Below are 26,128 nucleotides of genomic sequence, written 5' to 3' on the forward strand. Positions count from 1 at the left end.
TTATGGAAGAGAAGGGAACACAGTGTACATATGAATCCTGGTCTGGATAACCTAGTGTAGAATTTTTAATTGTGGCTAGACTAGTAGCAGAACTTATTTTCATCAATTTTAAAGGAATATACAGGGACCAGCACAAATATCGCCCCTTTTTTTAAATTACAAAATCACGAGCATGTAATTCTGTAACATATAGTATCTACTCAAATACACCATATGACATTTTAAGGTGAAATGTTCAAATTAAAACTATAAATTATTATACTCATATTATTACCCTACCAACCTTACTTCTGCTGGACCCTGTGTATTATTTTAGTAACTACCATTTACTGAGCACTTATGTGTGTTAGTTATAATGCTAGATGCATTCTGTCTAACCCTCACAACCTGAAAAGTTTAGCATTATTATCCTCATTTTACAGATGTAGAAACTTAGGCCAGGGAATTAGTTAACTTGCCATTTTATGATTAGAACTAGGAAATAACTGAGAAGGCCAATCTTCCCCTCCACTCCCGCCCCCAAATTGATATGATAGAGTTAAGAGGCCAGAAAGAAGGGAGCCTGGTCTGCGCTGCCAGCCTCACCCAGTTGGGCGGACTACCAGCAGTCTGCAGAGATCACAGGAAGTACTGTGCTCCAGGCCACCTGCTGTTGTGGCTGATGGGTCAGGTGCCTTGGTCTCCCACTCGGGCTGGTGAAGGTTCCGCTAGTGAGCATCCCTACCAGGGGGAGAAGACAGTGGGGTCACAGCTGCATAGGGACCCAGGGATGTGAGGAGGAGGGCTGGTCCCCACTGAAACAGTAACTCTTTTGTAACACAAGATGGCGCCCAGAGCCCATGTGGAAGGAGAAGTGGAAACTCCAACCGCCATGAATCCTAAGATCTATTTCTGGGGGCCGAGGTCCTTTTCCACTGACCCAGGAGGAGTCAACTACACCAGAGCTCCACTCTCTGCTCATGTCTGCAGCAACAGGAGGCTGCTCAGGAGGCGGCTTTCAGCAGGGCTGGCCCAGGTGTTCAGACCTGCCACTGGATGAGGGAGCTCCCGGTACTCAGCAAGCCCAAGGAGGAAGGGCACTGCCTTTTGATGGAGCGCAGACAACTTTAAAATTGCTTTGGTGAGCACTGATAATTGCTGAAACTCGGTGATGGATATATTCGGTTCATACACCATTCTTTCTATTTTTATATTTGAAATTTCCCATAACAGAAAGTAAAAATACTTTGGGGGGTGATGTGGCACCAGGCCTCTGGAGCTTGCAGAACTGTCTAGGGTTGCCTGAGAGGCTGCGGCCTCTGTCAGAGCCTGGGTCTTTACACTGGAGGGCAGGCAGGAGTGCACCGGAGGACCTCAGCTGGGGTGGAAGGACGCTGCCTGGGCACATGGTCCCAAAGTGGCAGGCACTCAGCCCAAGGCACAGAACATATCTGAGAGCCCACCTTTGAATCTGACAGCTCTGGGTTTGGATTCCTGCTCCTCACTTATGCCAGCTCTTGAAGTCAGTTAAGTTTTGCCCTGGCTGCTGTGGCTCAGTGGATTAAGTACTGGCCTGTGAACCGAAAGGTTACAGGTTCAATTCATGGTCAGGAACACATGCCTGGCTTGCAGACCAGGTCCCCAATTGCAGGCGTGCGAGAGGCAACTGATAGCATTCTCTCTCCCTCTCTCTCTTTCCCTCCCCTCTCTTAAAAATAAATCAATCGGGTAAGTTTCAAAATGCCAGAAACTCATCTTTCCCAGATAATGACATCTTTATGGGATAGAGCTGTGCAGATTAAGTGAAATCTCAGCCTAGTGCCTGGCACCCAGGAACAGGAAGCATTTTTTGTGATACAAGAGCCAGGCCATGAACTCCTAGGTGAGGCATCAGAGACTCTTGCTCCCTTTTGGAGCTCCAGCCCTTTTCTTGGTTGGGTGAGAGTAGGGATGCTTGGCAGGTGAACAGCAGCCTCTCCTGGTGAATTAAGAGGATACGAGCCTGGGCTCAGATGAGCTGGGGGTGAGGCCAGGTACAGCCACACAGGTGGTTGTCAGGCCGACTCTTTAGTTGAGCTCCTCCTCTGCAAGAGCTGATTTAAGGAGGGCAGGCACAGCTTCTCATGGCCAGACCAGCAGCTGGTACCAGATCTCCACATCTATGGGATTTGAGTTCGGCCACCGAGTGAGCTCACAGTACTGCAGGTCATGACCCAGGACTGTCACCTCTGAGAGGAGGACTCACTAATGAGAAGCAGCATGTCGGAGTGCAAACCATGAGATGGAATAGGCATTACTTTTCTACCACCAATGAAATCCTTTAGAATTTCTTCCATGTTGTAGCTTCCAGGGTACAAGGAGGATGCTGATCAACATTCGAGAGGGTGCAGATGCACTGGAGAAAAGTGCCACACCTAGCTCTCTAAGAGGCTGTATCTGTATCCTGTACTGGTCGGTTGAGACATTAAAGTCACAGCAGGAGAGCTGTTCCGACAGGAATTTGCTCTGGCGTTTTCCAGGCTGGGTGACCTTAATGGAGGCACCTGACTTCTCTGAATCCAAGGTGTCCTTATCTACAAAGGCATTTATTAATGATTTCGCCAGTAAGATAATATGGAAGCCTCTGGCACCTGGTACATGTGCAATAAATGTTGAAATATCCCACTCATTTAACAAGACAAAAGACAACAAACACAAGCCACCACTAAGTGCTGTGGAACTCATTTCTTGGTGGCCTTATTCTCCTGAAAAAAGAAAAAGGGTACACTGACTGTCAGGGTGGCTATCAGGAATTGCCAAATTGCTCCTCAATACTAAAATGTCCTTGAGTTAGGGCTGCTAGGTAGAAAAAGACACAGACCTTCCCATCCTTGGCGGATAACTGCCAAAAAATCCTTTGCCCTGCCTGTAGCCCCTTGGTTATGGATCAGTTTTCCTCATCCGCTCTGCATGAAGGCTCTAACAGAAACAGCGCCATTTATAAATGAGAAAGCAGCTGGCTGGGACAGTTACCTTTCTTTTCCATCCGTTTCATGTCCATCAGCTTCTCCACATTGTTGGGGTCATTCAGCCATAACTGCATTCGGACAAAGGGCTCCCGTCCCTTCAGGCTGAGCTTGTGCCAGGGCTTTGGGCGAGCAAGGAGGTCAGAGACGGAGCCTTGGGTGAGCCCTAAGATGGTCTCCCCAAATAAGCGCTGACCTAGAGAGAAAGAAGAACCAAGAGAGATGTCATCATTGAGACCCAGGAATCTGGAAGGATAAGTATGTGTCAAGGTTAAAAATCAGACATGAGGTTTAAAGACCTAGAGTCTGGTCAGCTGGGTCCCGGCTTGGAGCATGTGCTTTGTAGAAGCATTTCTTTAACCAGACTTGTGACAAACTCCATTGCAGACAGAGTCAGTTTTACTCTTGCATTCTGCTTACATACAACGTTTGTCAAAAAGCCTTCAGGCTTTGGATGAGCTGAGGCCTGGGTAATAACACCTGCTGCATTTATCAGAGGTGGTTAATCCCAAACCCAAGCTCCAGAGGTTTAAGTAGCACACAAGGAGATCTCTCTTGTACAATCTCAAACCACAGGGCTGTCTGCGCCACCTCCTTTCACGATTTGCAAGGTTGTGAGGACTTGCTGAGAAAACAGGCCACTTGACCCAAGGTCACAGCAGGAAAGAGAAGGAGAAAGAGCTCCTCAGCTCTGTTTTTCCGAAAAGCAGGCCATTTCCAATTCTAAAGTCTGTTCCCGCAGTCTAAGCTGCCTCTGCTGCCTGGAGCTCAAAGTGCCTTTTCTTGATGCCTTTTCCCTGGGGCCATGGTGGGCAGCCTGCTCCCCAGGCTGATCAGAGGGCATATCACTCTGGAGAGCACAGTGCCATGCTCATCAGAGGCTTAAAAAGAAAATTTCTCTTCTCTGAGAGCCACTCAGCTGCAGGTTAAGAGGAGCCACCACTTTTAAAGGTACAAAAGTGAATCAGGTACAACCTGAATGACCTGATGGGACAACTTAAATGAACAGGCCTTATTAGGCAGAAATGGAGATTGGGATCAGAGAAGCCAGTGTTCGGTACTGTAAAGCACACAGAACACGATACCTAGGCAGAGGTGACCGTGGATGACTGGCTTATTCCCTCTGTGCCTCCTGTCCTCCATCTGTGAGAAGGAAATGCTATCACCTGTGCCCTTGGGGTGGTTTTGAGAAAATGGTGGAGGGCTGCCTTGTGAAAACCAGGGCTCCAAGTAAAGTTGACAGCACGGAAGGCTTTGAATTTGAGAAATTAATTTTTTTGCTATCACTCATTTTAACTTAGAGATACATTTAGTGATTTTGTAAACTCGTGGTTTCTCTGCTTTTCAAATTCTTAGTTGAGGCTACAAACGTCCCAAGCTTTTACCCATATTTTGATGTGGTTGTTAAAATAAATTTTTCCTAATTCTCATCTGGCAAATGGATCTCATTTTATTCAAGAAGCTCGCTCTGTTCAGGAAAGTGGTATATATGAAGAGCTAGTACTATTTGCTTGACCCATCTAGTTGTACAGGGAGAAAAATCAAGTGATTATTGTTTCTTTTTCCTCCCTCCCTTCTTTCCTTCTGAGGGGAAGGGAGGGAGAAAGAGAGGGAGGGAAACATCAATTTGAGAGAGAAACATTGATCAGTTGCCTCTTGTACAAGCGCTGACCAGGGACTAAACCCACAACCCAGGCATGTGCCCTCACTGGGAATTGAACTGGTGACCTTTTGTTTTGTGGGACAATGCCCAACCAACTGAGCCACACTGGTCAGGGCTCAAGTGGAAAGTTATTTGTATTAGTTCTAGAGGTTTCAGAGCAGTGACTCAATCGTTTTTGGGTCACAGACCTATTTGAGAACTGAAAGAAAGCTACAGACCCTTGCCTGAAGAAATGTGCACATACACATTCTGCACATGATTTCAACAGATTGATGAATGAATACCCCAAGATCCCACGCCAAAGGTTAAGAGACAGTCTTACTTGACTCTCAGTTAAGGGTCATCTTTGCTACCTAATTCAGCTGTAATCTGGCTCCCTCTACGTTCATTACCCACTAAGAGACTCCAAGAGGGGAGGCAATTCCTTTCCTGGAGAAGCTAAGACTAGTGAGAGCAACCGTAAGGTTGCTTCTGATCTCTAGGTCAAGGGTGACAATGCTATGGAGCCTTCTGGAAATTACTGCTCAGAGGCTTAAGTTATCAGTCTGGCCTGAGAAGTTTCAGCCCTCTGAGCACTGATTTGGGCTTCACAAAATTTGATAACAAAGTTCCACAAACCAGTGGGGTTCTGGTGTGGCTGCAGATGAACACCATCAGCTACAGCTTCCTCACTGATGGGGAAATGGATGGGAAGGCCAAGGAGGAGCCTTTAAGGTTCATAATCTCATAGCTGTGATCTTGCAACTTATCAGCATTTGAAAATCAGAATTTTCTTCAGCTGATTTTCAACACTTGGGGGCCACCTGTATGTGCTGATGTTCACTGAGTGGCCTGGCCTCACGAGCTGTCATCTCTCTGGGGCCCTAGTGTCCACGTGACAATGCCTGGCCTGTCCCCTCCCACATGGCACTGTGGGGTCTTGCCATGAGCCATTCTCAGTGGGGGTGGGGGAAGAGAATGACCAAGACACGGAGCCACAGGCAGATATTACCTGGTGGGTAAGACCATGGTGCTATGTCACGTTGTATTTTCCTCCTGGACACGATCTTTCTCTATATTTGAAAATTAGGGAATGGCCAAAAGCCTTTATTCCAGACATCCCAAAACTAGAATAGATGTGAGGATTTACAAGTGATCCTAATAGAGAGGTCAGAAGGGACCACCCACCAACAGAGCAGGGGGTGGCATTCCCCAGTGGTCACCCAAAACAAGACAAAGACCCTCTTAAGAAAGGAGCATGTGGAGGTCTGTCTACCCACACTGGCCTCATCTCTTCTGGTGGTATAATGCAATATTATATTTCCCATAAGGGAGTGAGGAGCAATACTATATCAGGCCTACTGCCTTGGACTTGTGATAAGACTGTAAGGTAGGGGATAAGACAAGTCTAGGAATCCTTGCACATTTTGGTAGCTGATGGACTTATGGGACTTGGCCATTTTTAAGTCAACAGCTAAATTTTTATTATTATGAATTAGCTAAAATTGTTCTCAGTGGATATTACTTTTCTCTCATCCTGTTTTGCACAAGCAGTTGGGTGGAAGGCCTCAAGCAGTTGAGGCTATGAGATCAGTAGGCAAAATTTCCTAGAACTCACTTTATTGCTACCCTTTTCTTTTCCCGCCCCCTGGGAAAAACAGACACACAAGGCTCCTCCTGAAGGTACCAGGCACAATCCAGTAACTCCTGGGGGTCATCTTAACCTGTATTGCAGAGAACAATGCTCTTTTAATGGACTTTTACACCAGGGCAACAAGAAAGTCCTAAGTGCCTGGGGAGTGGCTATTTCCATTCTCTGGATGCCCAAACCAGGGGAACCCCACCTGGTCAATACTATCCTGCAGGAGCACAGTACTTTGAAATGACTAAACACCCTAATAATCTTACAGCTGCAGCCACTGATCAGTGGTGCCACAGAGCCCCCTCAGGCAGAGCCCCATGGCCTGGGTGTGAAACCCAGGGGGAGGCCTGTGAAGTGGAGGCGGCTTCATGAGGCAGCAGGGATGACAATAACAGCCCGTTAGCTGCCAGGCAGAGTGCTGGAAATTGCTGCTACTCACAACCCCATGGTAGGCACTGTTACTTGTTTTTCTGAGAGGGCTCAGAGGGTAGCTTGCTCAGGATCACAGTCACTAAATAGGAGAGCTCAAATTTGAACCCAGTCTGTAAGACTCCTCCAATATGCCATCCGGATGCTGCTGGGCTGATGTTGATCCTGCCCAGCCCTGGAGCCCACAGGATTTAGAGCCCTACTGGGCATGCTCCAGTCAGGGTGGAACTCTAGCACCCTGAGTGTTCCCAACGTTGGAACAGTCTGTGAACGTTTAAAACCTTTGCTGGCTCAGCCTTTCCCCCCTCGCCCCCCGCCCTGTTCTTCCTAAGAATTCCAACAGGAAACGACCTGCCACCTCTGGACTTTGCAGTTCGGGAGGGAACTTACCAAGGTTGTTGTCAGTCAGCACCTCCTTGACCCTCTTGGTTATACCGTAGGTGTCCAGCTCTGGAGACATGGCTACCAGCTCTTGAATGCTGAGGGCTGAGTGTCCGGAGAGAGGCAGCGGGGTGGTGGGCTGGGAGTCTGAAGCAGGCGGATCGCTGGGTTCTGGTGGTTTGCCATCCTTACTTGTTTCAATGGGGGGACAGGGCTGCTGGACCAGTTCAGTCAAACTCTTCACTGATTCACTAGAGCTCATTGGTGATTCGGGGGCAGGGCTGCAGCTGGCAGAGGTCTTTGGCGTGCTTTCTGTAATTAAGGCACACAGAATACTGAGGCTGAAAATAGCTATATGTTACCATGTACATCTACTTCCTTACCTAGAATAGTAAGTAAATGTCCTATAAGAAGAATATAGTATGGCAAGTCTATGGATTTATGTGAATTGTTTTATAGTTTTTGACACAGGTATTAAAAAATAGCAATAGAAGAAAAACTACATGTTTAAAGAAAAGGTTTCTGAAGACTCAATACAGGGGCATTCTGTTAAAAAAAGTCATATTAATCATGTGCTATCACTGTCATGATTTCTCCTAATGCTCCCTCATAATTCTGTAATTCAGAAGTACCTTGCCTATATTATGATTTACATACTAATTTTATTCATAATTTCCTGAACAAAACAAATGGACATACTATTTTAAATGAGGGCTGCCCATGATGTGTGGGCACCACAGAGATGACCCTTGACAAGGAGACCTAAAGCTCCAAGATGGCACTTGGCAGCTCAGAGCTGAGTCTCAGGACCCCAGGCTGGTTCCCACGGTGATCCCAGAAGGCTCTCACAGCACCCAAACTGGAGGGAACTCACAGAAGAGGAGCACCCACCCTGCTCTCTGTCAAACCACAGGAGGTGCTTCTGAAAACCAAGCTCTGTCTGTGCCACGCTGTCACCAACACCAGAAGAGATAGGGCCAGTGTGGGTAGACAGACCTCCACATGCTCCTTTCTTAAGAGGGTCTTTGTCTTGTTTTGGGTGACCACTGGGGAATGCCACCCCCTGCTCTGTTGGTGGGTGGTCCCTTCTGACCTCTCTATTAGGATCACTTGTAAATCCTCACATCTATTCTAGTTTTGGGATGTCTGGAATAAAGGCTTTTGGCCATTCCCTAATTTCCAAATATAGAGAAAGATCGTGTCCAGGAGGAAAATACAACATGACATAGCACCATGGTCTTACCCACCAGGTAATATCTGCCTGTGGCTCCGTGTCTTGGTCATTCTCTTCCCCCACCCCCACTGAGAATGGCTCATGGCAAGACCCCACAGTGCCATGTGGGAGGGGACAGGCCAGGCATTGTCACGTGGACACTAGGGCCCCAGAGAGATGACAGCTCATGAGGCCAGGCCACTCAGTGAACATCAGCACATACAGGTGGGCCCCCAAAATACTCACTAACTCACTAAACAAAATGTAACACCAAATAATAAATGAATTACAATTGGCCATGTAACTAAAATGTCCTTTGCAGGATATTATTATATACAGGATAACAACATATTTTGAACCCAAGAGAATGAAAAATGTATTCCAAATATAAGAAATATTTTGTATACTATTAGAAAGATAAAATCCCAAATAAAACAACTGCAATCCAACCGATAAACCCATTTACTGTCCTAGAGTGCTACAGAGTTCCACCAGCACATAAACCTGTGTCCTCAACCTAGAAAATCAGGTTAAAAAACAACAACACTGGTTTGTGAAAGATGTAAAAGAGACAGACGTAACAGCAGAAATGGTCCATATAAATCTTTAAGGCAATATGAATCCTACAAATCGGATTTCTTCTCTCTCTCACCTCCAGGTCATCAGACAACTGGATATAAAACCCAGCAAATGTTATTTTTGTATCTGAAGCAGCAAAGGAATTGTACTGTAAATTTGCCCTGATTCACCCATGCGAGGGACCAATTTGGCAGATCATCCATCTTGCTCACTGTATACTGTCAAGGATGGCATGAATTCCCCACATGATAAACAGATTTCTTCTCAGGTTTGTGTCCTTTAACCCACAGCAAGGTCAAAACCATGGCTGCCTGGCTAACAAACAGCACCGTGCCGCTGCCCTAATGCTCTCCCTGCTTTGTTCTGGGTGCTGGCTGAGGCAGAGCTCCCCGAATAACACAGGCAGTGGTGCCTTCCCTTCTTCCAGGCATTCTCAGCAAGCTGCTCACATGCACTATTGCCATAAAGAACCCTTGAAAGAACAGAGGCGCTCACCACATGTGACCGATGTCCCTCTGTGCTCCAGATTGTGGCTATGGACAAAGGCAAACCCTCAGGATCAAAACCCAGTGTTGGCCTTAAAATGTGTTGGGCCAGCTTGTATCTGCACCTCCATTCTCTGAGTCTGTGTTTAAAATGTAACAGACAACTTGAAGCCGAGTGTGCTTTTTCGGGGACTCTTCCCCACTAACAGACACTTGTGTACATAAATACCACCATGGTCTCAGGTCACAGAAAGCAGAATCTGGGCCATATATATATATTTTTTCCAATTCTCCCTTGAGGACATGCTCATTGATTTTAGAGAGAGGTGAAGGGAAGGAGAGAGAGGGAGAGAAATAACGATTGGTTGCTTCTTGTAGGCACCCTGATTGGGGATTGAACCTGCAACCTAGACATGTTCCCTGACCAGGAATCAAACCTGCGACCTTTTTGGTTTATGGGACAATGTTCCAACCAACTGAGCAACACTGATTAGGGCTAGGACACGTTTTCTGGATAGGCACAGACAGATTAAAGAGCAAACGGGATTCATTGGAGGTACCAGGAATTCACATGCCCAGAACATCATGTTGGAAAGAGAGTCATTCTTCAGAAAGCTATTTCCAGAGAGCACCACAGCCCCAGTGGCAGGACTGGCACCACAAAGCCAAATCCACGAACAAGCTCCCACAGCCCCTGGCAAGGTGGCTGGGCCCCTTGGTGGGGAGGACAGGTGCTTGCCTGTCTGACTCATAATCATCACAGAACAAGAAACATTAGTCAATAGAAAAGAAGAAATACTACTTTTTTCTCTTCCAAAAATTAGCTAATGAAACCCTCTGATTAAAACAATACTTTTTTGAAAGAACAAAGCTTTGCTCTACTCCATGTGCTTAAAAATAATTAAGGAAAAAAAAAAAGCTTAGTTCTGGGCTTGGTATTAAGGTGCTGAACTTGGGGATGAAAGCTACCTCTACGAACCAGCTATGTTAACTTGAATATGATTCTTGACTTCTTGGAACATCCTGGTTTCCTTGCCTGAAAAATGCGGTCAGTGCTGTGGTGAGGCACATACCTGCCACACAGTTGTTGCTAAGAAACACAATCTAAATTTGATGTTAAGAAAAAGAACAGTTATTAAATTGTATTAAATGTATTTGTTTATATAAAGGTCCCTTATATTCAACATAAATCTCCTCATGATTTATTGCTATTTGTTCCACAGAGCCTGGCACAAGACTGAGATGCTGGTGATAATCTCAAAGGCTGCATCTTGTATGATACCATTTGGATGACATTCTGGAAAAGGTAAAACAGTAAGGACAGAAAACAGATCAGTGGTTGCTAGGGGTGGGCTAGGAGTTGACTACAGGTAGCATGAGGGAATTCTGGAGGGAGGATGGAATTATTCTACATCTTGATTGACAAAATTCATGTAAATTAAATTTCAGTATAAACTTAGGGAAAAAGTGCTGGTGGAAAGAGTAAAGGAAGATGTGTCATTCCGTTCATTCCCTCACTCATTCCCTCAGACTGCTGAGACAGGCCTTTGGGAACATGGCAGTGGAAGGGCGGGGTGGCCTTGTGCTGTTGGAGCTTACACCCACGGGGAAGGAAGGTGGTCATTACATAGGAGTACTTAAAGGGCATCATGTCCTGATGGGAGACAGTGAGGGAGAGCACAGAGCAGGGGGGTGGGAGACACTGATGTGGCCTGGGGATCAGAGAGACCTCCTTGTTGATGACATTTCAGGTAGACATCAGGCATGAACAGGAAATCAGCCAGGTAAGTCAGGAAGAGTAGGCGTAGCAAAGAGAGATAGATTGTTCCAGACATCTTGTGGGCCTGAAGAATGAAATCTAGTGCACCAAGAACACGAGGCAAAAAGCAACCCCGAGGGGCTGGGCTGTGCAGGGCCTTTGAATTGGCCTTCTGCACTGGGGAGCCAGGGAAAGGCCCTTCACCCTTGCAACGCTTCTCTTCTGGTGACACAAAGCGGGCGCTAGGTTGTGTATGGAGGCCTTCTCTGAAACAGCAAAAAACTGGAAAGAGCATCCATCACTGAGACCAGGTCTCTAGATTGTGGCATGTTGACCCCAATATACTATGGGCTATAAACAGTAGCGAGAATGTCAGGACCAGAGCCACAGGTATCAGCACTTGGAGCTCAATGGTTAGCCCACAGAACAAGGTATGGAACAAAACAGTATACCTTTTGTATGTAGGTTGGAAGTTTGCCTATACTATATGTTGTGGTGTCTACCTGGATACATAGTAAGGGTGTAAAGTCAAGCACAGGACTGATAAAGAGCAAATTCAGGATGTTGACTTCAAGGAGGGTTGAACTTTGGGAGGGGGCTTCAGCTTTATCTTTAATTTTTATTTCTTTTAGAAATATAGGATTGAATTATGACTGGTACATGGGCATTCATTACATTATTCTGGAATTTTATGTTTCAAATACTATAGACCTAACATCAAAAAGTAGAATCCTAATACTGCCATTTCCGTAGACAGAATGGACTTGCCTACAGCAAGGCTGGGGCCAGGAGGGCTTGAGGAGGCTGTTGTGTTGTCTTGGGACAGTCGATGGCAGCCTGGAAAAGGGCAGGGAGTTGGGTGAGGAGAAGTATGTAGGTTCAAAAGAGGTTAGGAGGTAGCTTCAATAAGACTTGGGGGCTGAGTGAATGGGGGGAGAGGGCCATGGAAGGGGGAGACAATGCTTGCTTCCTGCACTGGGGCTTGGGCAACTGGGTGCACAGGGTGCCATTCTGGGAGAAGCTGCCCTGCTGCAGGGATGTCTTGGGGTAAGAAGGAAGACAATAGTAAGAAACCCCATTTTATCATCATTTGTAATTGCAGCTCCTACTTAAGCTAACATTTCTTATGTGTTCACTGTGTGCCAGGCATTGTATTAAGGCTCACAGGAATAAACTAATTCAATCCTCACAATGACCTCACTTGTGTGAGGTAGACATGTCCATTTTTTTTTTTAAATTCTCACCTGAGGACAATCTTACTGATTTTAGAGGGCGGGGGGGGGGGGGAGAGCGGGCGGGGGGAGGGAGAGAGAGAGAGAGAAAGAGATTAACATCGATGAGTTGCCTCCCAATCACACTCTGGGGATCAAACCTGCAACCTAAGCATGTGCACTGACTGGGCTCGAACCCGCAGCCTTTTAGTGTATGGGGCGATGTACCAACCAACTGAGCCATACAGGCCAGGGCCATTTCCCTCTTTTGAGAGACATAAGATATTGTGCCCAGAGCTACACAGCCAGAAACTAGTCAGATGTTCCATATTCTAAGCAGCCGACATGTACAGGGGGTGATGCCCACATCTGTGTGGCTGTTAGTGGTAGAGTGACTGGACATGGTTTCTCTATACTCCACATATCAACGTGCATGAGTCTCAAAAACATGATGGTGGGCCACAAAAAGCCAATCCACTAGCAGGATGAGGGAAGGGAAGCAAAATGCATTTAGTACCATGTATGAATGTGGCAGTGTACAAAGGGTGTTTACACACAGTCTCACTCAGTTCTCCTAACAGTGCTGAAGCAGAAATATAAACCCTGCATGCCAGGTGAGGAAACTGAGGTTCAGAGAGCAATGTGACTTATTTATGTTAGATGGATGGAATAAGGATCTGAATCAGATCATGTGTGGAGAGCCTTGCCTGCCAATCACCGCAGTATCATGACAGCCAGCCTGCCTTTACTTCACTCACTCAAACATTTTTAAAGCACCTACTCTGTGTCATGCATTCTGCTAGACAGTGAAGATAAATTAGACACAAACCTTGCTTTCAGAGAGTCTACAGCCTGTAGGACTGGAACAACTGAAAATAGGTAATTTGCATATTTGAAAAGCCCAGCTAACGTTCCACCTATTCAATTTTGACAGCAATAGTAAGGTGTTACATTTAAAAAGTGATCCGTGTGGATTCATTTTTTGTAAGGCTTTGGATCTTGCATAAGACTTGCTTGGTTAGTAAGATGCAGAAAGCAGAGACAGTGACTCAAGGCCCTCTGAAATACACAAGCCATTCAGGAACTATAAAAGGATTATGAAAAATATTATATTCCAAAAACAGCAGGCAAACAACAGCTGCCTTAAGTTTTCAATAGAAGCCAACTGAAAATGTACACCCACCATAATTTTCAGAGGCAAATCTCTACAGTTTATCCGATCTGTTTAAATTTCCATACCCAGCCCTCTATCTGCAGTAATAATAATCCAAATTCCATTTAGTGTTCATTTGAGCAGTCAGGATAAAGTCATTTCTTATTATCTCCCCACTGTGTAAAAAACAGCTTGAAGGTAGGAAGTCAGCAAGCATTTTCACCAAAAAGTAATTATTGTAAGTGACATTTTTACTGCTGGCATGCCATAAGGCGAACTGTGCATTCAGAAGGACAAGTTGCTGAAACAAAATGACAGGGTACTCTGTGACATTCTGACAAGAACCCAAACATTATTTAACTGGCGGCTGGTCTGATGCACCACTTTTCATTATGTCCATAGTTTAGGCTTTGAGACTGTGCCAAACCAGGAAATTCCAAGTGCCTATAAAGACAGACAAGTAAGGAAAGATGGGAGAAAGGAGGGAGAAGATCGGGGCCAGAGAGGGGGTTAGTGAACAGAACGGGGGAGCAGCGTGGGCCTGGCCTGGCACGTGTAAATGTGAATGAGGGAGGAAATCAAGGACAAGAGGGCAGGGAAAGCAGCTAGAGGCAGACAGAGATAGATGGAGCCAGAAGGGACAGAAGCCTTGGCAGCTGCAAGTGGCCCGATGGTGCCAGGATGTGCAGAATGTTCTGCAGTGCCCGGTGCTGGCGTCCTCTGTCCAACAGAAGCCCTGGTGGCCTGGAAGGACCCTGCCCAGCTTGAGGGCCTTTCCAGCTGACAGTGCTGACAGCTTCAAAAGCCATGACAGGCTGGAACGCTTCCCGGCCGAGCTCGGATGTAGAGACTGCGAGGGAGACACGGACCCAGTGCCGAAACATGGGGAGACTTGACCGCAGGCTCCCACGGTTCTTCTCCGAAAAGCCCAATCACCTGAGGGTTTTTGGCGACAGTCTCTTTAGAAATAATGAGGCTCTCAGCTTTAAAAGTGAACAGCCACCTAATTTAGTTACAAATTAGCCAGGCCTGTGCCACCCAGGATTGTGAGACCCTCTTACTGATAAGTCCCAACATCTCCGAACACCAAACCTTTCCTTCGTGGTAGTGGCAGCACTGACAGGCTATTCAGGGCCTGAACCCCGCCTTGGGGGCTAACAGCAGACACTCACGGCCCCCTGAGTGCCACCGCCCTATTTCTACAGGCACGTACCTTTGTTAGACACAGCCAATTTAAAAACATGGGAGTGTTTACTTTTGAATCTGAGTGGTATTTTGACCGATTAGTGGGAATTTGAAACAAAATATGTGGATACTTTAATAGATGTCACACACACAGGAGCTTTCTACACCCCCTTCTACCATGCCACTGGGCACTTCCCAGCGGGGAGAGAAACAGAAGTAATCTAACAACATAGTAAGTGTATCAGAAGCTCCCCCAGTGGCCATACTACAAAACAGCCTTTTGTCTCAGGGCCTGCCCCTGACGCCCTTGGGGAGAGAAGGAAGGGGCCTCACTGTCCCTCCATTCCCACGGTCTCCAGAAGGCTGGGGAGGCTCCCCTACCTCAGGGAAGGGTCCATTCCCAAATGACATCAAGTATCACCCCCTCCCCCCAAACCTGTGCCACCCCTTCTTGCTGCCTGGGATTGGCAATAGTCTTGGTCCTCAGCCAGCCTGGGCATTGCCTTAAATCACCAAAAATCTCAGCAAACCTACCAAATCACCCCCCTACCCCCCACAGCAGAAAACAGTAACCTGAGAAAGGTTGGGGGTGGGGCTGGAGGGAAGACCTGAGGAGGAGTCAGGGGACTGGGTCGGACCCTCTATGGTCCCAGGGAGGGTAGACGCCATCTCTATCAGCTCTAATTTCTTCTATAAAATGGAAGAGCAATGATTTCTCTCCTCCACACAACCTGGCCGCCCCGCCTGGACTGGAGCAAGGCTAGGATAAAATGAGATAAAAGCCTCTGGCACACAGTAGGTGCTGGGGTATATGTATGAATACACAATTTTAAGTCTGCCTAAGGAACTCTTCTTTGGAAAAGACAATAATGCTGGGAAAAAGGGAAGGCAGCAGGAAAAGAGGAAGATCAAATACGGACTGACTCCATAAAACAAGCCATGGGCATGCGTCTGCAGGAGCTGAGCAGGGCCGTTGAGGACAGGATGCCGTGCACATCACTCATTCACAGGGTCGCCAGAGTCGGAGCCAGCTCAGTGGCACGCAATATACACAAAGAACTCTTATAGTGACACGGAAGCCAAAATACAATCCCTTATTAACAAAGGAAACCTGTTTAACAGAAGCAAGGTTTCTATTCAACTTGTGCCATTTATAGCTTAAATAACTTATCTCCCCAAACTTGACTCCTAAACCCCTTCAAGATAGGGCCTGTGCCTTTCATTCAAAAAGGGAAACCTCTCAGTGCCAGGTGTCTAGGCACAGTGGTAAACCACCAGGCAGATGTCATTAAGTTACTGTCACAAAGACCCTGTGACGAGGGCTTGTACAGAGGGTGGCGGGTGCTCACAGCACTTTGCCACTGGAGGGTGCGGCTGGGGCTGGGCATGGAGGTGTGCCAAGGCCTGAGGAGGAGGGGAAAGAGATGAGGAGCTGGCCACACATGAAGAAGGTGGGACCTTAGCCCTAGGAAGGGGCTGAGGTAGGGGGGTGGCCCAGCTGGACATGCAGTCTGGAAGCTTGGTTTTGGATGTAGCACTGTAGATAAAGGAGTGACCTGAGGCTTGAGCCAGTGGGAGGAGCTGTGGAAGTTGAAAAAAGAAAAATCTCACCGGTGTTTGGGAAACAGAAACTGTGTGCATTTGGGAGGGGAGTAAAATGGAGAGAGGGATCGAGGCCAGCGGCCAGGCCTCTGGCTTCGACGATCATGAGGACGGGGGCTCGCACTGAGACAAGGAATGCTGGTGGCAGAGCCACTCTGTGCAGAAAGGCTGGGCTCAATTTTGGGTTTATTTCATTGGAAGGGGTGATGAATACGTGGGTCTGGTGGTGGGTCTGGTGATGGAGGTCAGAACACCAAGGGAGGACCCAGGACCCTCTGTCCTCGGCTGGTCACCTTGGCCTGGTGTGCACAACAGGGGCGCAGGAGATGCCTGCCCCTGGCTGTTGCCGAGGGCACTCAGAGATCGACAGGCATGCAGCTCCCCCCATTATACACCATCTCGGGCCACCCGCTGCTTCTCTCACTCTTAGGATAATTTTTCACTTTCCTATTTTCTCCCCAAACTGGGAAAGTACATTGGGGAAAAACAATCTTGGCAAATCTGTGCTGACTTCAGAGGCACCTACGGGCAGCTGCGTGGTGAAGCGGTCCCGCCGCGCCTCAGGCCTGGGCTGAGTGTGAGCTCACCTGGGGGGTGGGGCGCTGCAAGGGATTCAGGACGTAAATTTGCTGCCCCCAGGCTTCATTGCTTCTCTTGTGTATCTTCTATAGGCTCTTAAGAAAGTATGCATGTGAAAAGGAGAGTTTGGGAATATTTCAAATTAAATTACAATTCAACCTTTGCAGGGAACTCAGGCTGGCAAAGTTGCAGAAGTGACACAGGGCAGTGGGGCTGGCCCTACGTCAGGGGCACAGTGCTCACCTTGTTCCCAGCTTTTCTACAATTCCATACTGACTGAGAAATAATACTTTCAAATTACCTTCAATAACCTTATTACCAAACCAGCTGTGTATATTAACACTTATCAATATGTCCCTGTGCATTAAGAGAAAATGTATGTCATACAAACAGTCTAAGTATATATATATTACTGAGATGGGAAAAAACAAGCCCTCTAGTTAAAATGCTTTGCTGTAATCAAAGATTAACCACTGCCTGAGTGTGTGCATGCGTGGCCCGTGTGCATGTGTCCTCTTTTCCTTCAGGGTTCTTTTCTGGCTTTGGGCAAGCCTGCCCATCCCTCACCAACCGTTACACTCTTTCGCAGGCAGCTCACACCTAATAGCAGAATTAATTTCCCCAGATTTCTAAGAGTTGGAGGAGCTAAGAGGAGGTGTCCTTTCTGAGCCTTCTAGGCCTGCAGCTCAAGAAACTCTTAAAAATGCAGTGGACAGCAGGCTTTGCATTGTCAGTCTGTATAGAGGTTCCAGCGTCTGCCCCAAGAGCAGCCTGTCCCCTCTCCTAACACTGCCAAGCATCCTGGCGGGCGGGTGATGACGTCTGGGGCTGGGATGGAATGCTCCTTGGAGGGTCCATGGCTGACTGCAGCCACAGCAGATAACACACTGCTGTGGTGGGCTGCTTCCTGGCTTCCCAACAATAGGCAGGTGAGTGAACTGATCTGGCCCTACAAAGGCCAGGGCCGTGAGGAGTAGAACCAAGTGACATTTTGTCATCTGCAATGGTATTAGAAAAGCTATTAAGGTACATTATTTTACACATCCTCCCAATCTCTCCATACTGCTTTACTTAATTTGTGATGAAATTGTTGAGAAAGGGTACTTAATGTAGGACAGTCAGTAAAAGTAATTTATCATCTTCCCGCTTCAGTGCTCACGTTATCAGTGAACTCATTTTCTGCATTCATCATGCAATCAGCCTATTATTTGCATATTAATCAGGCAGTGGACCATGAAAGAACTGCATCCCAGCCAAATGCTGCACTATCTCAGGAGAAACACTCAGTAATTATCATACATCAGTGTTATGATGTGGTAATTGATTATAACATCTTTCTGCTGCCCCTGGGGAGCCCCTCTGCTAACCCAGCTCCAGGCACTTTGGACAGACTGTTCTTTTCCTCCCCAAATCAGAGGAACCACTGCTGCTCGTTGAGTTCTATTTCTGCGAAGTATCGATCCTTTCTCCCAATTTTGTGAGGTATTTAAACCACGTGGAACAAAACTGAGGGTAACTCAGGCAGGAGAGGATCTAGCCAGAGGAAGGTGTCCCTCTGGACTCCGAGCGTCCTCTCTCCTCAGCCATTTGGTTTTGGAGGCACTGCTCCGGCTTGGGAGAAAGTTCCCTTATCAAATGAAATGCTACAACTTCAGTCTCTTCTGGTTATGAAGTTGGTATAAAGGCAGTTTGGCTGCTTTATTTAGGTGCCAAATGACAGACTAATTTTGGCCCTCTTGTAAAGGACAAATGCAACATCTGCCAATTCAGACTTTGGCTATATTTAGGAATCCAGTTCCAAAGGGAAGAATGAAACAAAATCAAGATGAAGCTGGTGAGGGAGCCTCCTGGATGCTCTGATCTACCCGGGGCCCCTTCCTCACTCCTCTTGGGGAGGCCAAGTGTGTGGCCCAAGGGCCAGTCTGTATGGGGTTGAGGCTGGGACCCCAGGCTGTCTTAGGGCCACAGGCAGGGAGAGGACAAGACGGCTAAAGGTCATGGCAATCCTTTAACAGAGAAAGGGCCTCAGGCCACTGCATTTTCCTTGGATTTAGACGGGAAGGAGTTTCAAAGCAGCACGGCCCTGCATCACAGGCTATAGGAATGAAACACTTCCTCTTGCAGAACCTGACAGACTGACTCTGCCACTGATTTGTCGCTGGTTCTCTCCCCTTCTCCTGCCTGGCTCCACAGAAGAAATACTAGGATGCATCCCAGGGTAACTGAGGTACCTGTTTTTCTATTCATTGTTAGTTTTGTCTTAGATTTGATTTTTGGTATCTGTCCATTTATAATTTAAGCCCAATTTTGTTCCCTGTTTTGCACCATGGCCTTGACTTTTCTCAGTGTCATTCCAAGGACCAACCCGTCACCCATCATGGGGAATCAAGTCCTCAGGGCTGAGTGATAACCTGCCTGGACCTGGGTGCCCTGTGACCTCTCCATGGTAGTGAGGCCGCTGGTCTCAGGACCACGTGTGATTTTTCCACCTCCTTCTAGACTGGGGGCAAACTGCCTCTCACCCTGGCCTTTGATCTTCTCAATCCCTAAGACAGGGGCAATCATGCCCACTTACTAAGGATTAAAGGTGATAGCATGGTACCGGGAACACAAACGATGCAACCATGCCAGTTTCCTCATTTTATTCCAACCACCTTTTAAAAATTACCTTTGGGTTTTTAGGCATTTAACCTTCTTCTTCCCTTCCTTAGAACCACACCAGTGAAAGCTGAAGTCCTCATTTGCTCCTATGACCTATTTTTGCCTCTTGTACTAAATATGCAATGTACTGTAAATTCAGTTTTCCAAAGAAAGTCTAAAAGAGAGGGAAAGGAGAAGTGTCTAGAGGCCTGTGGCTTGGGCTGCTGGGGCTCCTCCAGAAGGGGAGCTAGGGTGTGACCGTGCCGAAGATCCAGGCAAAGCAACTGAGGAAGAAACTTGATCGAGATGGTGCTGCCACTCATCCAAGCTGAGAGTCGCCCATACCCCCAGACAAGAAGGCCGGGTTCCACACTATACTTTGCCCCAATGGCCCGAGTGATGACCTGCCATTTTACTCTTAAAGCTCAGGATTTTGGGCCAGCTTTAAGCAATGGTAGATGGAGAGACAATGTCCAAAGATGGATGGCACTTCAGAGAGGCCAAGGATCGGAGAGCTGCCTGTAGGTCCTTCCGTGGATCCTGGGTGCTGGCTGCCACCCAGCAGTATTCGCACTTGGTAATCTCCACCCAAGGAGTGAGTGGCTGGACTTCTTTTCTGTTTTAAAGTCAGGGGCCTGACATTTCATGTGTGCAGATATATTAATCTACAGCTATCTGTGCACACACAAAACAACATGTAATGGTGGTGGTTGCAGTGGCAGCTGCTGTTTTGGAGGCTTTTACACACACACACTCATTTAAATCTCCCAACAGCCTTGGACATAGGTACGTTATTTCTCCTATTTTATAGAAGAAGCTGAGACCCAAAGAGGTCAAGTCACTTGCCCAAGTCCACACAGTCGCCAGCGGCCGAGGTGGGACGAGCCCTGGTAGCATGTCAGAGACCGCAGTGTCATACTGCTGCTCACGTGTGCTGGCTACTGCAAGACAGTTTATGTTTTACTGTGAACATCAATCTAAATATCTCTCACTAGTAACTGGTCAAATAAAATATGGTATGTCTAGATACAGGAATCCCCTACAGCTGTGAAAAGAGGAAGAACTTCCTTATATCCTGGCCTTGTAAAGTCTCCACTGTACACTGCTGGGTGAGAAAAGCAGAGTCCAGTGCCTGGTCCTGCACGTGCCTTCTGTGTGGGACAAATACTTAGATGCGCGGGCTCTCTACAGGAAGCTGGGAGCAGGATTGCTTCCGGGGAAGGCGGCTGGGGCTGGGGGATGAGAGAGGGGGGTGACCTATTTTTTCAAAAGGTGTATGCCCTTGTAAATCTTGCAGTTTGCAACCATGGTGCACTTCACCTATTCAGAAAACCCCTACAAAAAAACCCAGGAAAAATCAGTCAAATAATTCTCTTATTCTAACTCTCCTTTTTGAGAGGCACAGCCACAAATTTTACTCTCGCAACAGACATCTTTGGGGGTTGATTTATGCTGGAGCAACCATTCCCAGGGATTGAGATGACGTGCTGCTTTGAGACAAAACATTGAGCAGCAGTCTCTCTCAGCGGCTGGCTGCCTGGGGATGCCCGTGCGCGTCTGCAGGTGCTGTGTGCGCTAGGGGAAGGCAGGCTGGGTGGCGGTGGGCTCGGCTTGCCCCACCCCTGTATGGTAGGTGGGAAAGGCCTCCATACTTCCTCTGCCCTCCTGTGTTACTGTTGCAGGGCGGCTCTTTCAGGATCACATGACCAGTCCCCACCGGGAATCCCACAAATGCTGGGGATGGCTGGGAGAGCTGACAAAGCCATGTCCACACACAGGGAGGTCATCCTGACTGATCACCTTTCAAAGGAACTTGTGAGAAATGCATTCTCCACTCCTGCAGCTTGCAGGCTTGGTGGGAGCTGCCAATGCACTGCCTCACTCTCCTCTGAGGCTGCTCTTGGGGGTGCTGGGCCACACAGGCTGACTCTCATTGCTCTTGAAGCATTAGAAATAAATCCACAGAGCAGTTTCCCAGACCATCTTGGCAGGCACCAGGGAGACGCCTCACTGGTGGCAGAGTAAGATGCCACACTGCACCTGAGATAAAAAAAAAGGACCCTCCAAGACCCTTGGGGGGATGTGCCCTAAAACCTGTCTCAGCTGAGTGTCCGTGGCCTCCCTGGTTGGCTCCGGGGCACACATTCCTCCCAACTCAGCCTCCTCATCCCTCCCTCCATTTGAACAGGGACTTTCTCCACATGGGGCTGAAGAACCTGTCCTTTGGGCCATCATAGCCCACTGACTAATACACATCTTTCCCAGTGTGACATCTTTGCTTCTCTGCTAAGGTTTTCTGAGCCTTATGAGCCCCAGCCTGTAGCCCTAGACAATTTCTCCTTAACTGTCCACTTGCCTGGGGCATACTCAGCAGTTGTTGGCATCACCTCAGTGTGCCAGGTGGTGCCCACACCGTGCACACTGGAGGCCATGCTGCTGCCTGTTGAGCCTCAAGACCCTCATCTGCCCCGCCATGATCAAGCAGAGGAAGCCCTCTCCCTGGTCACAGTCTGGCTCCTGGTGGCCCACTTGCTCAGTTTTTATGCAAGAGGTTTCACCTTTCAACTCCAAATACCCTGTTCAGATTCTAGCTTCTTTCCTGTCTTCTCTTCACAACGGGACAGATGAGAACCCCAGAGGGCTGTGACACCAATCACTGGCCAAGGCTCACCTCCTCTCAAGAAAGAGCCCCTGACAGGGGGAAGGAGTGCTTTGGGTGAGCCAATGCCACCACAGGGGCAGGTTACAGAGGTTACCTTCAAAGAGCAAGGACCCTCCTTTCAGTCTGTTGTATACACTTTTCTTGTTATACAAGACTAAGGCAGCCATAGCAACAGTGTTTTACATAAAGACAAGACAAAATTCATCCACAATCCACTTTCTTACTGTCACTTAAAAAAAAAAAAAAGGCCTCTGAACTTGGGGCTTCTAATGTTTTTACCTTTTTCGAAAGCTCCCCTGTTGGTGAACCTGTGTATCTGCAGGGCTCTCCATCTAGAATGGCCTCCTTCCAGGCTCCTTTGCCCTCCTCGGCCCACCCCACCCCTCAGCCCTCTCCTTGGGGCGTCTTCAGCGCCCAGGAGCCTACCTGCAGAGCTGCAGCTATGCATACCAGATACAGACAACAGGAGGGCAGACTGTACCCGAATCCAGAAACCTGTCCTTTCTGACCACAGAGTAGAAAATTCCTTTATTATGGCACTCTTGATGAAAAACAAAGTCCCAATGCAGATTACCACTAGTAAGGAAAAAAATGAATGAGGTACTTAGTTCTCCTGGCCACCATATTCAGTGGGTGCAGAAGGCTGAAACCCTGTTCAAATGATGAGCACTGGCCAGCTGCTTAGGGAGGGGCACTTTTTTAGTTCACATGCACTTTCCAGAATCCTCTTCTGTTTTTGTTCTGTTGTCTATGGCTATGTGTAAGTCAGTTACATCCAAACCTTTTCTATTATTCAAAATAAACAAGGGTTGGAATTATTCTTTTAGGAGAGAACCAGCACTTACTTTCATTGATTTATTCTGATGAAATCTAGTCTAAGACATTGAATAGGATTTTGCCTGCTTTAGACAGTGCCATGGAATTTTCTAGGGGTGCATTAGCCCCTCCTTTTCCTATTAGTGCATCCAAATGCCCCACCCTGATTTAGTCATTGAAATTGAGGAACTAATTGCTTATTCAAGGAAGCTGAATCAAATCCTAATGCTGAGTTCAAAGCAATAAAATCCTGGGCATATTTTCCTGGTCATCTCATGGGTATAAAGCAAGAGCCATGGTACATAGTAAAAGGAACACTGGCCTGTCCCTTGCAAGGGGCTTTGGTCACTAAATCCTGGCTATGTAAGGCCATGTACAGCACACAGCTCCATGGTCAGCATGTCAGGCAGGGGGCACACACAGGACCACCCACGTCAGAGACAGACTGCAGCAGCTGTCTTCTCAAAAGGCAACTGATACTCTACTGATTGAAAATAACAACATGGAGACAAGGAATTCTCCAAGGGCAAAGAAGACTTGGAACCTGCAGTTCCTGACTGACAAGCTGGGAAAAAGCCGGATATTTTATGATTAATCTGAGGACAATGGGCCATCCTTTTGCTTGTACAGCTTGCAATAATCCTTCTGAAGCTGGGGTAGACACTTGTTAGCTACAGTAATGAAATGCTCCTATATTAAAAAGTTATAAAGCTGAGTACATAGGCAACTCTTCTATCAGATTTCTGGATGTGATGACTAAGGTGGCAGCCAGGAAAACCTGTTCCTCCCCCCAACTCCCCCTTTAGAGTTATCTCTTGTCTTCTTCCTTCCCTAGAGGCAAAAAGATTAATCACACCGAGGAACTGTGAATATGAAATGAGCTTTAAGGAATAAAAAGGAAAAAAAAAAAAAGTGGTTTACTACATCATATCTACTTACTTATGTACCTACACACACACACACACACACACACACACACACCCCCCCTTCATTATAGCTCAAGGTTTTCTTCCCTTTAAAAACACTGCTAACTGATAAGCAATAACTACAGGCCAAGCTCAGAGAACACAAGCCTTGCTAGGCCCCTCCTTCTCCTGCTATGTAAGTGCTTACTGAGCTTCCCCCCAGGCATTACCATTGCTAAGCAGAGCTCAGGAAGCTCATGGATGTTACCTGGGATGGAAGACAAACCAAAGGGAGACTTAGAGAACCAATCCCCAAAGGATTAGCTGCAATTCTGCTTTCAAATAGGTCTGCCATATTAGATCAAAGAGACCCTGTATATAACCACTGACACCCGCCCCCTTTCCTCCCTTAATACTGGACATTAGGAATTTGAAAAAGCTAAAGCAAAAATGTTTGTAGAAAACTGGACTACCAGGATATATATGAACAGGTAAACTGATCTGAAGTTCTGTCCTTTAAAACCTTTAAGAGAAAAAGTTACTCATATGATTGACATAGAGCCCTTTGTGCTCCTTTTTCTTCAAGGCCTAACAGCTTCCAAGAAAATGCACAGGTCACTAGCTGAAAATGGCATTACCTTTCCTTAAATGGACTTTCCCAAGGCCATCACCCCAATGCTCAGATCATCAAAGGAGCATTCAGAAACGGTTATATCCACCAACAGGGATATGGAACTTCAGTTTCATTTCTCTTTTCTTATCGTAAAACTGATCAGCAAGTTTGACATACAAATCATTAAGGAAAATGGAGACGCTGAGGGGCGAGAGAGCTGGGCAGAAAGAGGCAGACAGGAATTCTTTAGTGAGGAAAACAGATTCTTGTATCAGCAGTTTGCTGTTGCGTGAGGCCACTCCACTCCTGGGGCACCTTATTGCCATGGTAACTAAGCACAGAGCTGCATTAGGTCCACACCATCTCAGCAACAAAACCCTGTAGCTCTCACTGAAGGGCTATGGACAGAAGGCAAGTTTTCCAAAGTCCTTCTATACCCGGAAGTCTAAACTGACCTCCAGGCCAATTTGATGGCCTGACACTGAGTGTTTCTCACCAATATTCAGGAACAAACCAACTCAGGGTTGGAATTACCTTCCTGAAGACGAGCTGCCTCAGGGTAGAGGCCTCATGGAGCCACAACCAAGGACAGAGCATCCTTCTGGGTCTGGGGGCTTCTTGGAAGGGTTCCGAGGTAGCCATGGTGAGAACAGGGACTCAGAATCCTCGGGAAATCCTAAGGCCAGAAGCTTTACTCCCCTGCTTTTGGGGGAGCAATGCTGAATGCTTCCTCAGAGACACTGATTTGTTAAGTTGTCATGGAAGGTTCTGGAGTCTCTTATAGTTATTCATCCCAATGATTTATCATCATTATAATTCTATTTTTGAATCTAAATTCCACATACCGAAAAGCTACTTCAATTTTCAGAAACCCTCCTGAAAGGATAACACTGACAGTAAAGAAATTTCAAACAAGGAAAACTACCAGCCACAATCTTGCCATTGTACGATAATCTTTCTTTCCATTTTGAAGTACTTTCTAGACTTTCTTGATCCAGAGAAATTTTTTGCTTAGCTACCATGATGATACTTAAATGTTTGTATTTTCATAGGTTGTAAGAAATATTTTTCCATATTTCTCCAGTCACCACAATTATTGCTTCTATTGATGGCTTCCCTACTGCCGACCACCAATGGGTACATTGGGTAAGCGATCTGTATGTAATCCATCTCCGGTCTTGCTGAGAGGCCTGCCTGCCACTTCTTCACAGAAACCACCAGAAAGTTCTATAGTGCTCACTTTTATCCACAGGCTCACTGCCTCCTCCGTCTTTCATTCTCCAATCTGCAGACTCCCCAAGAGTTTTATATCATTTTATTTTATAAAGTAATTTGATATCTTACAAATATCACTTATATTCCTCTCAGGAGCCCTGCGTGTTTTTCTAAGGCTGGAAATGCGACTGTTGTATGAATGTTCCAGCACGGTAGCGATTACCTGCTATACAATAAAAAGCAAAAAGCCATTCTTCCAAGATTTGTTCAGACACGGAGAAGGTTTTGGCATCGATCATTAACTGACCTGGAACTGCAGGAGATTTCCTGTTTTATTTAGGAACAAGGGGTTTTGATTTAAGGAACATTAGTCACATTCTGCCAAGTTCAGTCCTGACTCTGATGGGGCAGCAAATGCTCTCTGCGAGTTTAA

The 26,128-nt window shown here is 46.9% G+C and overlaps 1 protein-coding gene across 4 annotated transcripts in view; it reads right to left on the reverse strand.

The window, feature by feature from the left end:
- CUX1 (cut like homeobox 1) overlaps window positions 1-26,128 on the reverse strand; it is a 364,417-nt gene that overhangs the window by 36,114 nt on the left and 302,175 nt on the right. For 2 of the 4 annotated variants that reach the window (XM_054589768.1, XM_054589767.1), the window contains exons 21-22: window positions 7,088-7,390; window positions 2,992-3,180 (exon numbers count right to left, since the gene is read on the reverse strand). The exons of the other annotated variants lie outside the window; for them this stretch is intronic. In XM_054589768.1, the coding sequence (XP_054445743.1) occupies window positions 2,992-3,180; window positions 7,088-7,390 (492 nt within the window). The remainder of the gene's footprint in view (window positions 1-2,991; window positions 3,181-7,087; window positions 7,391-26,128) is intronic. 4 annotated transcript variants of the gene reach the window in all.

The sequence above is a fragment of the Pteronotus mesoamericanus genome, unplaced genomic scaffold (assembly GCF_021234165.1).
Source record: "Pteronotus mesoamericanus isolate MK-2021 breed Mesoamerican mustached bat unplaced genomic scaffold, CSHL_Meso_final scaffold_167, whole genome shotgun sequence".
Classification (NCBI taxonomy): domain Eukaryota; kingdom Metazoa; phylum Chordata; class Mammalia; order Chiroptera; family Mormoopidae; genus Pteronotus; species Pteronotus mesoamericanus.